Here is a 12,311-nt window from a genome sequence, read left to right as displayed (position 1 = left end):
CTGTAACCTGTCAGAGAGAAGCTGTGAAGCTCTGTCCTCAGTTCTCAGCTCCCAGTCCTCTAGTCTGAGAGACCTGGACCTGAGTAACAACAACCTGCAGGATTCAGGAGGGAAGCTGATCTCTGATGGACTGAAGAGTCCACACTGCACTCTGGAGACTCTCAGGTCAGACCAACAACAATAATCTTTGAAAAAATAACGGTAAAATACTTTGGAAATATTCAAGAATTATTAATATTTCCAAAGTGTTTTATTCAGATTTACAATCACTTCATAAAGAATGAAATATGAACTGTGGCTGACATCCAGAAATAATTTATATTTTAATATTATCTGACTTTGATTACTGGACGTTTGTTCATACAAGTAAATCTGACCGGACAATCTGATTGGTCAACTAGACATTTAGAACATACTCAAATCAGCATCAGCTGTTAGATCACATCAGCTGTTTGGACCACATCACCTGTTAGACCACATCAGCTGTTTGGACCACATCAACTGTTCCACTGACACGTCAATAACAACGTTTGTGGACGTATATTATCTAAATCTATAGAAGTTAAATCTATCAATGAAACTATGTCTTGTCCAGTAGATACTTTAGTTATAACCAGATTAAGTTATCCGAGCAGTTTGGTGTTTATATGTGCCGTAGTTATTACGTTTTGGAAAATTCCACGATCTCTACGTTACAATGCTAACGTTAGCTTAAGATGACTGGCTGGCTAACGTTTAACATGGAGGGACTACAAATCCTCTGTTTTTCTTTATTTTGAGATTTCATAGCCCCACAACATGAATTAAGCTGTTTGTAATATTTTTTGGGGCATTTTAAGGCCTTTATTGACAGGACAGTTGAAGAAATGAAAGGGGGAGAGAGGAGGGGGGGCGGGGGGGCATGACATGCAGCAAAGGGACACAAGTTGGTGTCGAATGCGGGCCCTCCGTGAGGAGGAGTGTATATTTACATATAGATATATATATACATGGGCGCCCGCTCTACCAACTGAGCTATCCGGGCGCCTTTATGAATCCATTTTTATAATGACTTTAATTTAGTTGGTAACCGTTGTTGTATGAGCGCTTTATTACACGAGAGGGTTGATTTAACGTCATATTATCACTTAAGTCATGTTTACAAACCTCAGCAACAGCGCTGCATCACTGTCGTCCCAATAATCTTTAAATCAAACCCTCTTGTGTAATATTGCTTAATTAATTCATGATTAATTATTAACATGAGTTAGTAATGAATAACTTCCTGTTGTCTCTCCAGGCTGAGTGGCTGTAACCTGTCAGAGAGAAGCTGTGAAGCTCTGTCCTCAGTTCTCAGCTCCCAGTCCTCTAGTCTGAGAGAACTGGACCTGAGTAACAACAACCTGCAGGATTCAGGAGGGAAGCTGATCTCTGATGGACTGAAGAGTCCACACTGCACGCTGGAGACTCTCAGGTCAGACCAACTACAATAATCTTTAAAAAACACACAACTGTAAAATACTTTGGAAATATTCAGGAATAATTAATGTTTCCAAAGTATTTTATTCAGATTTAGAATCACTTCATAAAGAATGAAACATGAACTGTGGCTGACATCCAGAAATAATTCATATTTTAATATTATCTGACTTTGATTACTGGACGTTTGTTTATTCCTGATTATACATCAAGTAAATCTGACCAGACAATCTGATTGGTCAACTAGACATTTAGAACATACTCAAATCAGCATCAGCTGTTTGGACCACATCAGCTGTTTAGACCATACAAAAGATATATATACATCTATATATATAATATATGTCTATATATATATATATATATATATAGTCCATGGTCCCAAGCCCCAATAAGCCCTTACGTAGAACCACTCAACATAAGGGCAACTGACCTACGATTGAAGATCATAGCCAAGCTGGACCCCCCAGTACAACGACCAAGACTGCCAAGGCTGAGTGACAAAGTCCCCTCTGAAAGTCTGCTAGAAGATGTGAACGCAGCACTACATACCATCCCTATTAAAGCCATAAGCGAGACCAATGAGCTGATGTACGCCACAGCAACAGTGATCCTAGAGATGCTTGGCTATAAGATGAACACCACAAACCACAAAGAGTATTACCCCCCATGGAGGAGAAGGTTAGAGGCCAAGATCAAGGCAACACAAAGAGAGGTTAGTCAGCTCTCAGAACTACAGAAAGGTGCAAGGAAGGGGTTACCTAAGAAATACAACAAGCTGTCAATACCTGAGGCTCTAGAGACTGCCAAACAAAGACTCACCGCCTGGCCCCCCCGCCTCAAGAGTTACAAGGGAGAAGCAGAAGCCAGGAGAATAAACCGGATGTTCTCCACCGAACCATCCAAAGTGGACTCTCAGTGGCAGGGTAATAACATAGGAGCAGATCCACCTGAACAGTACTGGAAGAACATATGGGAGAAAGAGGCATCCCACAACACAGATGCTCAGTGGCTAGTGGATCTAAGAACAGATCACAGCAATCTCCCAAAACAAGAACCAGTAACCATGACAACGGCAGACATCCAAGAAAGAGTGGCAGGTATGAAGAGCTGGACAGCACCAGGCCCTGACATGATCCACACTTACTGGCTGAAGAAACTAACTGCACTCCATGAACGCCTGGCAGTACAAATGAACCAACCGCTGATGGATGGGACCCCCCCCCCCCCACAATGGTCAACCCAAGGACGGACAATCCTGATCATGAAGGATCCCCAGAAGGGAACAATCCCATCCAACTACCGGACAATAACTTGCCTCTGCACAACATGGAAGCTCCTGTCAGGCATCATAGCGGCTAAGATGAATAGGCACATGGCTCAATACATACACAGGGCCCAGAAGGGATTAGGCAGTAACACCAGAGGAGCCAAGCACCAGCTACTGGTGGATAGAGCAGATTAGATTAGATTAGAACTTTATTGTCATTACACATGTACAAGTACAAGGCAACGAAAATACTTTGGAACATGCATCCGAGCCGCTGCTGATAAAAAGCGCCGCCACACGCACTCCTTGAAAATGATATATGCAGACAGCAACATGGTAACACCACAACATAATATACAAGACAACACACAGTTCATGTGGTCACATGAAGGAATTTTTTGAGGTGGCATTCAGGGAGTGAGAAACACAGAATCGAGGGCAGACAGGATGTGGGGCGGGATGGGGGAGGGAGTGTATGGTGCGCATGTGAGATAGTGAGTTGTGTGTGCGAATGTGCGCGCAAACTGTCTTCGTTGTTAAAAGCTCAGTTCATCTGCGTGACCTTGAAGAGATAACCAGAGCACAGGACGAGATAGAAGGCCAGCTGCTGGTTGTTTCCTGCTCGGGTGAAGGTTAGCGGCGGGGGGGGGGGCAGTTGATCAGTTTCAGTCCAATTTAGGGTGACTCGGAAGAATTTGTCCGAATCAATGTCCATCACTCATTTGTCACCGACCTCAGCGTCATGCGAGCATCCATATCACGTAGTGATTTCTGCAGTCCATCTACCTTCTCTGCCAGTCCGGTGGTCACACGAAGCAACTCCACCGACTGGGCCCTGATGTTATCAATCCCCTTCTGCGCTTCCACGGTCCGGTCTGAGATGTTACGAGACAGTTCACAGGACTGGTCAGCCTTAGATGTAAAACCTTCATCCTCTCAACCACTCGTGTAGGCACTCTTTAAGTTCCCCAGACAGCTGGTGGGTGAATTTGCTGGCGGCTGTCTTACCAATTTTACGATAGGTCAGTGAGACCCAAGGCCGATGATCAGGAGCCCCACCAACAGTAGTACAATTATCCAAATGTCTTCAACGTCCTCCACAGTGAGAACGTCCAGGCAGACCACCTGCCAATCCCGTGAATAGGAATCGCGAGCATAGCCCGCCGGGAACGTCCCGCTGGGGCAGTCCGGCTCCCCGGAGAAGCATGTTTTGATGAAAAAATCTTGTCAATAGCGCTGAGTGACCAGTTAATCAATTCCATTTTGAATGTTTCCAGGAAAACAGCAGGCAGGGGACAAAGAGAAAAGAGAAAAGTCACTCGGGACTGTAAGACCAGGCAGACCAATCTGTGCACCGCCTGGATTGACCACAAGAAAGCCTACAACTCAATGCCACATACATGGATACTGGAATGCTTGGATATGTACAAGGTCAACAGGACACTAACAGCCTTCATCAACAACTCAGTGAGGCTGTGGAAAACAAGTCTGGAAACCAACTCAAAGCCAATTGCACAAGTCACCATCAAGTGCGGCATAAACCAAGGTGATGCACTATCCCCGCTGCTGTTCTGCATAGGCCTGAACCCCCTCAGCCAGATCATCACAAAGACTGGCTACGGATACCGATTCCGAAGCGAAACAATCATTAGTCACCTCCTCTACATGGATTACATCAAGCTGTACGCCAGAAATGAGCGAGACATCGACTCACTGATCCACACTACCAGGATCTACAGCAATGACATGGTAATGTCGTTTGGACTGGACAAGTGTGGCCGCATGGTATCAAAAAGAGGGAAGATGATCAGAACTGAGGGGATTGAACTACCAGAAGGCCCCATTGCACATGTTCAGGATAGTTACAAATACCTCGGGGTACCACAGGCTAACGGAAACCATGAGGAGGCCGCAAGGAAGCCCGCAACTGCCAAATACCTACAAAGAGTGAGGCAGGTCCTGAAAAGTCAGCTGAACGGGAGAAACAAGATCCGAGCCATCAACACGTACGCCCTGCCAGTCATCAGATACCCCGCTGGTGTAACAAACTGGCCAAAGGAGGAGATAGAGGCTACTGACATCAAGACCAGAAAGCTCCTCACAATGCATGGAGGGTTTCACCCCAAATCCAGCACCCTGAGACTGTACACCAAGCGTAGCGAGGGGGGCCGAGGGCTAGTGAGTATCAAGACCACTGTCCAGGATGAGACGACGAAGATCCAGGAGTACATCAGGAAGATGGCCCCCAAAGATGAAGGGCTTAGTGAATACCTCAGGCAGCAGAAACCCGAAGGTGAGGACAAGGTAGAGGAAGAACCGTCATGGAGGGACAAGCCGCTGCACGGCGTGTACCACAGACAAATAGAAGAATTGGCTGTTATCAAGAAATCCTACCAGTGGCTGGAAAAGGCTGGACTGAAGGACAGCACAGAGGCCGTAACCATGGCAGCACAAGAACAGGCACTCAGTACAAGATCAATAGAGGCCGGGGTCTACCACACCAGGCAGGACCCCAGGTGCAGACTGTGCAAGGATGCCCCTGAGACAGTACAGCACATAACAGCAGGGTGTAAGATGCAGGCCGGAAGAGCGTACATGGAACGCCATAACCAGGTAGCTGTCATAGTGTACAGGAACATCTGCCACGAGTATGGGCTGGAAGTCCCAAGGTCAACATGGAAGACCTCCTAAGGTAGTCGAGAATGACCGAGCTAAGATCCTGTGGGACTTCAAGATCCAGACTGACAAACTGGTGATGGCTAACCAACCAGACATTGTGTTGATCGACAAACAGCAGAAGAAGGCAGTAGTGGGGGGGGAGTAGTGATAGATGTGGCAATCCCAAGCGACAGCAACATCAAGAAGAAGGAACACGAGAAGCTTGAGAAATACCAAGGGCTGAAAGAGGAGCTAGAAAAGATGTGGAAAGTACAAACTGGGAGAGTGCAGATTCCAGGTGGAACATCAGAGGTCTCTGTCCAGAAGAGTGCAGTCCTAGGAACAGCTAAGATACTGAACCCTCAAACTCCCAGGCCTCTGGTAGAGGACCCGAGCTTGAGGATGACACATACCAACCCACAAGGGGGGAGAGGGGGATTTTTTTATATATATCTTGTGTGATATTACTTAATTCAGTCATGATTAATTATAATATTTTGAGTTGTTTAGAATAACATACCAAGTTTTTTAACATCTATTTAAAATTAATTTTATCTCTATCACCAAACGTCCAGACTTCACATACAAACACAAATGTTATCCATCTCCTTTATTACTGTTCCTCCAACAAAGCTCAGTACGTGGGATTCATTCATCAATAAATACTCTGCTATCTTTTTATAACAGGAGTTAATAATAAATAACTTCCTGTTGTCTCTCCAGGCTGAGTGGCTGTAACCTGTCAGAGAGAAGCTGTGAAGCTCTGTCCTCAGTTCTCAGCTCCCAGTCCTCTAGTCTGAGAGAGCTGGACCTGAGTAACAACAACCTGCAGGATTCAGGAGGGAAGCTGATCTCTGATGGACTGAAGAGTCCACACTGCACTCTGGAGACTCTCAGGTCAGATCAACAACAATAATCTTTGAAAACACAGAATTGAAAAATACATTGCAAATATTCAAGAATTATTAATGTTTCCAAAGTGTTTTGTTCAGATTTAGAATCACTTCATAAAGAAAGAAACATGAACTGTGGCTGACATCTAGAAATAATTTATATTTTATTATTATTTGACTGTGATTACTGGACGTTTGTTTATTCCTGATTATACAACAAGTAAATCTGACCAGACAATCTGATTGGTTCCCCAAAATCTTGCAATACATGGCCCCGGTCCTCCTCTCCTTAATACAGTGCAGTCCCCCTGTCCCATGTGCAGAAAAAAAAAACCAAAGCATGATGCTACCCCCCCATACTTCACAGTAGGGATGGTGGTCTTGGGATGGTCCTCATCATTCTTCTTCCTCCAAACCCGGTTAGTGGAATCAGGACCAAAAAGGTCTATTCTGGTCTCATCAGACCACAGGACTTCCTCCCATGACTCCTCTGGATCATCCAAATGGTCGTTTGCAGACTTAAGACGGGCCTGGACATGGTCTGGTTTAAGCAGGGGAACCTTCCGGGCCATGCAGGATTTAAACCATGACGTCTTAGTGTATTACCAACAGTAACCTTGGAAACGGTGGTCCCAGCTCCTTCCAGGTCCTGGACCAGCTCATCCCGTGTAGTTCTGGTCTGGTTTCTCACCTTTCTTAGGATCACTGAGACCCCCCGAGGTGAGATCCTGCATGGAGCCCCAGTCCGAGGGAGACTGACGGTCATGTTTAGCTTCTTCCATTTTCTAATGATTGCTCCAACAGTGGACCTGTCTTCACCAAGCTGCTTGGACATGTCCCCGTAGTCCTGTCCAGCCTTGTGGAGGGGGACAATTTAGTCTCTAGTGTCTTTGGACAGCTCTCTGGTCTTGGCCATGTTAGTAGTTGGATTCTTACTGATTGGATGGGGGGGACAGGTGTCTTTATGCAGCTAATGACCTCAAACAGGTGCATCTAATTTAGGATAATAAATTTTTAGTGGGGGGGGGACATTATGAAGACAGACTAACAGGTCTTTGAGGGACATTATGAAGACAGACTAACAGGTCTTTGAGGGTCAGAATTCTAGCTGATAGACAGGTGTTCAAATACTTATTTGCAGCTGTATCACACAAATAAATAGTTAAAAATCATACATTGTGATTTCTGGATGTTTTCTTAGATTATGTCTCTCACAGTGGACATGTCTCTCACAGTGGACATGTCTCTCACAGTGGACATGCACCTACGAGGACAATTTCAGACCCTCCATGATTTCTAAGTGGGATAACTTGCAAAATAGCAGGGTGTTAAATACTTATTTTCCTCAGTGTATCTCTCTATATATATATGTGTGCCCGCTCTACCAACTCAGCTATCCGGGCGTCCGTATGAATCCAGTTTGATTATAACATTAATTTAGTCGGTAACCATTGTTGTACAAGCGCTTTATTACACGAGAGGGTTGATTTAACATCATATTATTACTTAAATCGTGTTTACAAACCTCAGCGCCTCGGTCCTAGTCGCATCACTGTCGTCCCAATAATAACGTTAAATCAAACCCTCTTGTGTAATATTGCCTAATCAGTTATGATTAATTATCATGTTTCGAGTTGTTTAGAATAACATAGCAAGAGTTTTATTTGTTTAAAATGGATTTCATATTCTCTATCACCAAACGTCGAGACTTCACATACAAACACAAATGTGGTCTGTCTCCTTCATTACTGTTCCTCCAACAAAGCTCTGTACGTGGGATTTATTCATCAATAAATACTCTGCTATGTTTTTATAACAGGAGTTAATAATAAATAACTTCCTGTTGTCTCTCCAGGCTGAGTGGCTGTAACCTGTCAGAGAGAAGCTGTGAAGCTCTGTCCTCAGTTCTCAGCTCCCAGTCCTCTAGTCTGAGAGAGCTGGACCTGAGTAACAACAACCTGCAGGATTCAGGAGGGAAGCTGGTCTCTGATGGACTGAAGAGTCCACACTGCACTCTGGAGACTCTCAGGTCAGGATTCATTAACCCGTTCAATGATGACCATTTAAACTCTGACTAACTTTAGTTGAAACAGCTGACGTGTAGCTTTGTGTCTCTTGATACAATAAACTTCAACAGTAGTTATTAATTACATAATTTTATAGACCAAGGGTCTATGAGAATTTTTTATCATTCATTTGTTTTTTTTGTTGAATAATTAAATACGCCGATGTTTTTAAAGATTATTCTAATCTGGACTAAAATGTATACTGGACAACAAAGAAAGGAAGAACAGCACATGGCTCCACGTGTTGACAGAGGCTTCCTGTGTGGTGTTCTGTGTGTTTCCAGTCTGTCAGGCTGTCTGATCTCAGAGGAAGGCTGTTCTTCTCTGGTCTCAGCTCTGAGCTCCAACCCCTCCCATCGGAGAGAGCTGGACCTGAGCTACAATCATCAGGAGACTCAGAGTGAAAGCTGCTGTCAGCGGGACTGAAGGATCCTCTCTGGGAGACTGGACACTCTCAGGTACACACACTGATCAACCATAAAGGAGATATTAGTGTAGGAAGTTTTAAAGGAGAACATCTCCAGGAAACTAAAATCAGAACTCCATTTGTTAATAGTTGATGTATGTTTGGACAGATATGTCTGTGGTTTAAGAAAAACATAATTCTTTCTATCTCCCCGGGCGATCAAATCAATTTCAACTCGACAAATAAAGGTCCCCGCATAACTAACCTATCTTGGCACAAGGCGATGTGCTTTTGTGTGGATGAAGCTTACTCTCTTTTTATGTTCATACTAAGACTTATCTAGAGGTTTAAAGGTCAGCTGCCGGTGCTGCATGGCTCATGTTATTGTTTAGAGACGTACTCTGACGTCTGGACCAAGACAGGAAGGGTTGGTACATATAAGTTGGTATAGATAAGTATCCAGAGATACGTCTGTGTGTGTGTGTACATATACAGTATGTGTATATATATATGTACTGTATATATGTATTTGTGAATGTGTGTATATATATCTACGTGTATATGTGTGTATATGCTGTATATGTGTGTATATGCTGTGTATGTGTGTGTATATATATGTATTTGTGTATATATCTATATGTGTAAATATATGTGTATATATGTATGTGTGTATATATTGTATGTATATGTGTGTGTGTGTGTGTGTGTGTATTATATATATATAATATATGTTTGTGTATATAACATGTACAGTGAAAAAAATAAGTATTTAACATGCTGCTATTTTGCAAGTTCTCCGACTTAGAAATCATGGAGGGTCTGATGTCCTCGTAGGTGCATGTCCACTGTGAGAGACATAATCTAAAAAAACATCCAGAAATTACCATGTATGATTTTTTAACTATTTATTTATATGATACAGCTGGTTAGAGAGAGAGAGAGAGACAGATTAGAGAGAGAGACAGGTTAGAGAGAGAGAGACAGGTTAGAGAGAGAGAGACAGGTTAGAGGCAAGGCAGCTTTATCTGTAGAGCACATTTCAGCAACAGGGCAATTCAAAGTGCTTTACACAAAATCATTAAAAAAGATAAAACACAAGTAAAAACAGGTAAAAGTCTAAGCATTAAAAACCAATAAAACACATGAATAGACAGTTAAAAACAACATAGAAACATTAGGACACATAAAACACAAGAATAAAGTTACAGTGCAGCATAAGAAATTTAAAGAAATGAGCATTCATTTAAAGAAAGGCAGCATCAAAAAGAAAGGTCTTCAGCCTTGATTTAAGAACTGAGAGTAGCAGGGATCTACAGGTTTTGGGAGTTTATTCCAGATTGAGGGAGCATAGAAACTGAAAGCTGCTTCACCCTGTTTTAGTTCTGACTCTGGGGACAGAAAAGAGACCTGTCCAGATGACCTGAGAGGTCTGGGGGGGGTCATAGTGTAGTAGCAGACCTGTCCAGAGACCTGAGAGGTCTGGGGGGTCATAGTGTAGTAGCAAACCTGTCCCAGATGACCTGAGAGGTCTGGGGGGGTCATAGTGTATAGCAATCAGAAATGTATTTTGGACCTAAAACCGTTAAGTGATTTTAAACTAGCAAGAGTACTTTGAAATCAATTCTTTGGGACACAGGAAGCCAGTGTAAAGACTTCAGAACTGGAGTGATGGATCCAGTCTCTTGGCTTAGTGAGAGACTGGAGTGGTGTGATCCAGTTCTCTTGGTCTTAGTGAGGACTGGAGTGGTGTGATCCAGTCTCTTGGTCTTAGTGAGGACTGGAGTGATGTGATCCAGTCTCTTGGTCTTAGGGAGGACCCGAGCAGCAGCGTTCTGAATCAGCTGTAGCTGTCTGATTGATTTTTTAGGGAGGACCTGTAAAGACCCCGTTACAGTAGTCAAGTCTACTGAAGATGAAAGCATGGACCAGTTTTTCCAAGTCCTGTTGACACATGAGTCCTTTAACCCTTGATATGTTCTTTAGGTGATAGTAGGCTGACTTGTAATTGTCTTAATGTGGCTGTTAAAGTTCAGGTCTGAGTCCATGACACACCAAGATTTCTGGCTTTGTCTGTTGTTTTTAACATTGTTGTTTGAAGCTGAGCGCAGACTTTTAATCGTTCCTCTTTTGCTCCAAAAACAACTACCTCAGTTTTTCCTTCATTTAATTTCAGAAAGTTCTGGCACATCCAGCCGTTAACTTGTTCGATGCACTTAGTCAGTTTTTGTACTGGACTATAGTCCCCTGGCGATAATCTGAGCCAGTGGAAGCATGTAGATGTTAAACAGAAGAGGCCCCAGAATAGAGCCTTGGGGAACTCCACACGTCATATTTGTATGCTCAGATGTATAATTACCTATTGACACAAAGTAATCCCTATTCTGTAAGTAGGATTCAAACCAGTTTAGTACTGAGCCAGAAAGTCCTACCCAGTTTTCCGATCGGTTTAGTAATATGTCGTGGTCGACCGTGTCAAATGCAGCACTGAGATCAAATAGAGAAAGAGAGACAGGTTAGAGAGAGACAGGTTAGAGAAAGAGAGACAGGTTAGAGAGAGAGAAGACCTAGGAATGAATATAAATGAGTAAATCTCAGCGCTACATTAGATCAGAACCAAGCTGTGTGAGAGAGTGATGTAATGCCCCCCCCCCCCCCCCTCTTTCAGGGTGGAGCCTGCTGGAGTCAGATGGTTGACACCAGGTCTGAGGAAGTGTAAGTGTGTTTTTAATTTCATTCATCAGACATCACTCATTCAACCCTGTGATGTCATCACCAAAGAGCTGATTGGTTAATAACTGCAGCTGTGTTGTGTCTCGTTCTCTCCGTCAGATTCCTGTGAACTCACAGTCGACACCAACACGGTGAACAGGAACCTCAAACTGTCTGACAACAACAGGAAGGTGACATGCGTGAAGGAGGATCAGCCATATCCTGGTCATCCAGAGAGGTTTGAGTCCTGGTCTCAGCTGCTGTGTAGAGATGGTCTGACTGGTCGCTGTTACTGGGAGGTCCAGACCAGAGGAAAGGTTGATATATCAGTGAGTTACAGAGGAATCAGGAGGAGAGGAGTCAGAGATGACTCTGGGTTTGGATTTAATGATCAGTCCTGGAGTCTGAGCTGCTCTGATGATCGTTACTATGTCTGGCACAATGACAGAAGAACCTCCATCTCCTCCTCCTGTGTCTCTGGTAGAGTAGCAGTGTATGTGGACTGTCCTGCTGGCTCTCTGTCCTTCTACACAGTCTCCTCTGACTCACTGATCCACCTCCACACCTTCAACACCTCATCCACTCAGACTCTCTATCCTGGGTTTGGGTTCTGGTCTCGGGGCTCCTCAGTGTCTCTGTGTGATGTGGAGGACGGAGAGTCTCCTCCTGTCTCTCACTAGTGATCAGCTGAGTCTGGACAGGATCACACTTCCAGGAATATGTCAGCTTATTGTTATGAACCAATGAATGAAATGATTCAGGATGATTGGCCAGATTCCCGTGACCAATGAGAACTTCTTTAATGTTGATGGATTGAATGGGCCGATTAAAGAAAAAGGGTCTTGACATAC

The 12,311-nt window shown here is 43.8% G+C and overlaps 1 protein-coding gene across 1 annotated transcript in view; it reads left to right on the top strand.

Moving 5' to 3' along the window:
* LOC116685230 (NACHT, LRR and PYD domains-containing protein 12) overlaps window positions 1-12,155 on the top strand; it is a 60,262-nt gene extending 48,107 nt beyond the window's left edge. The window contains exons 9-10 of the mRNA XM_032510391.1: window positions 11,417-11,463; window positions 11,581-12,155. Of these exons, the coding sequence (XP_032366282.1) occupies window positions 11,417-11,463; window positions 11,581-12,140 (607 nt within the window). The 3' untranslated portion in view covers window positions 12,141-12,155. The remainder of the gene's footprint in view (window positions 1-11,416; window positions 11,464-11,580) is intronic.
* Window positions 12,156-12,311: the final 156 nt, after the last annotated feature.

The sequence above is a fragment of the Etheostoma spectabile genome, unplaced genomic scaffold (assembly GCF_008692095.1).
Source record: "Etheostoma spectabile isolate EspeVRDwgs_2016 unplaced genomic scaffold, UIUC_Espe_1.0 scaffold00569674, whole genome shotgun sequence".
NCBI lineage: Eukaryota > Metazoa > Chordata > Actinopteri > Perciformes > Percidae > Etheostoma > Etheostoma spectabile.
The sequence above is the reverse complement of the archived record's forward strand: the minus strand, read 5'-3'. Positions and strand labels throughout refer to the sequence as shown.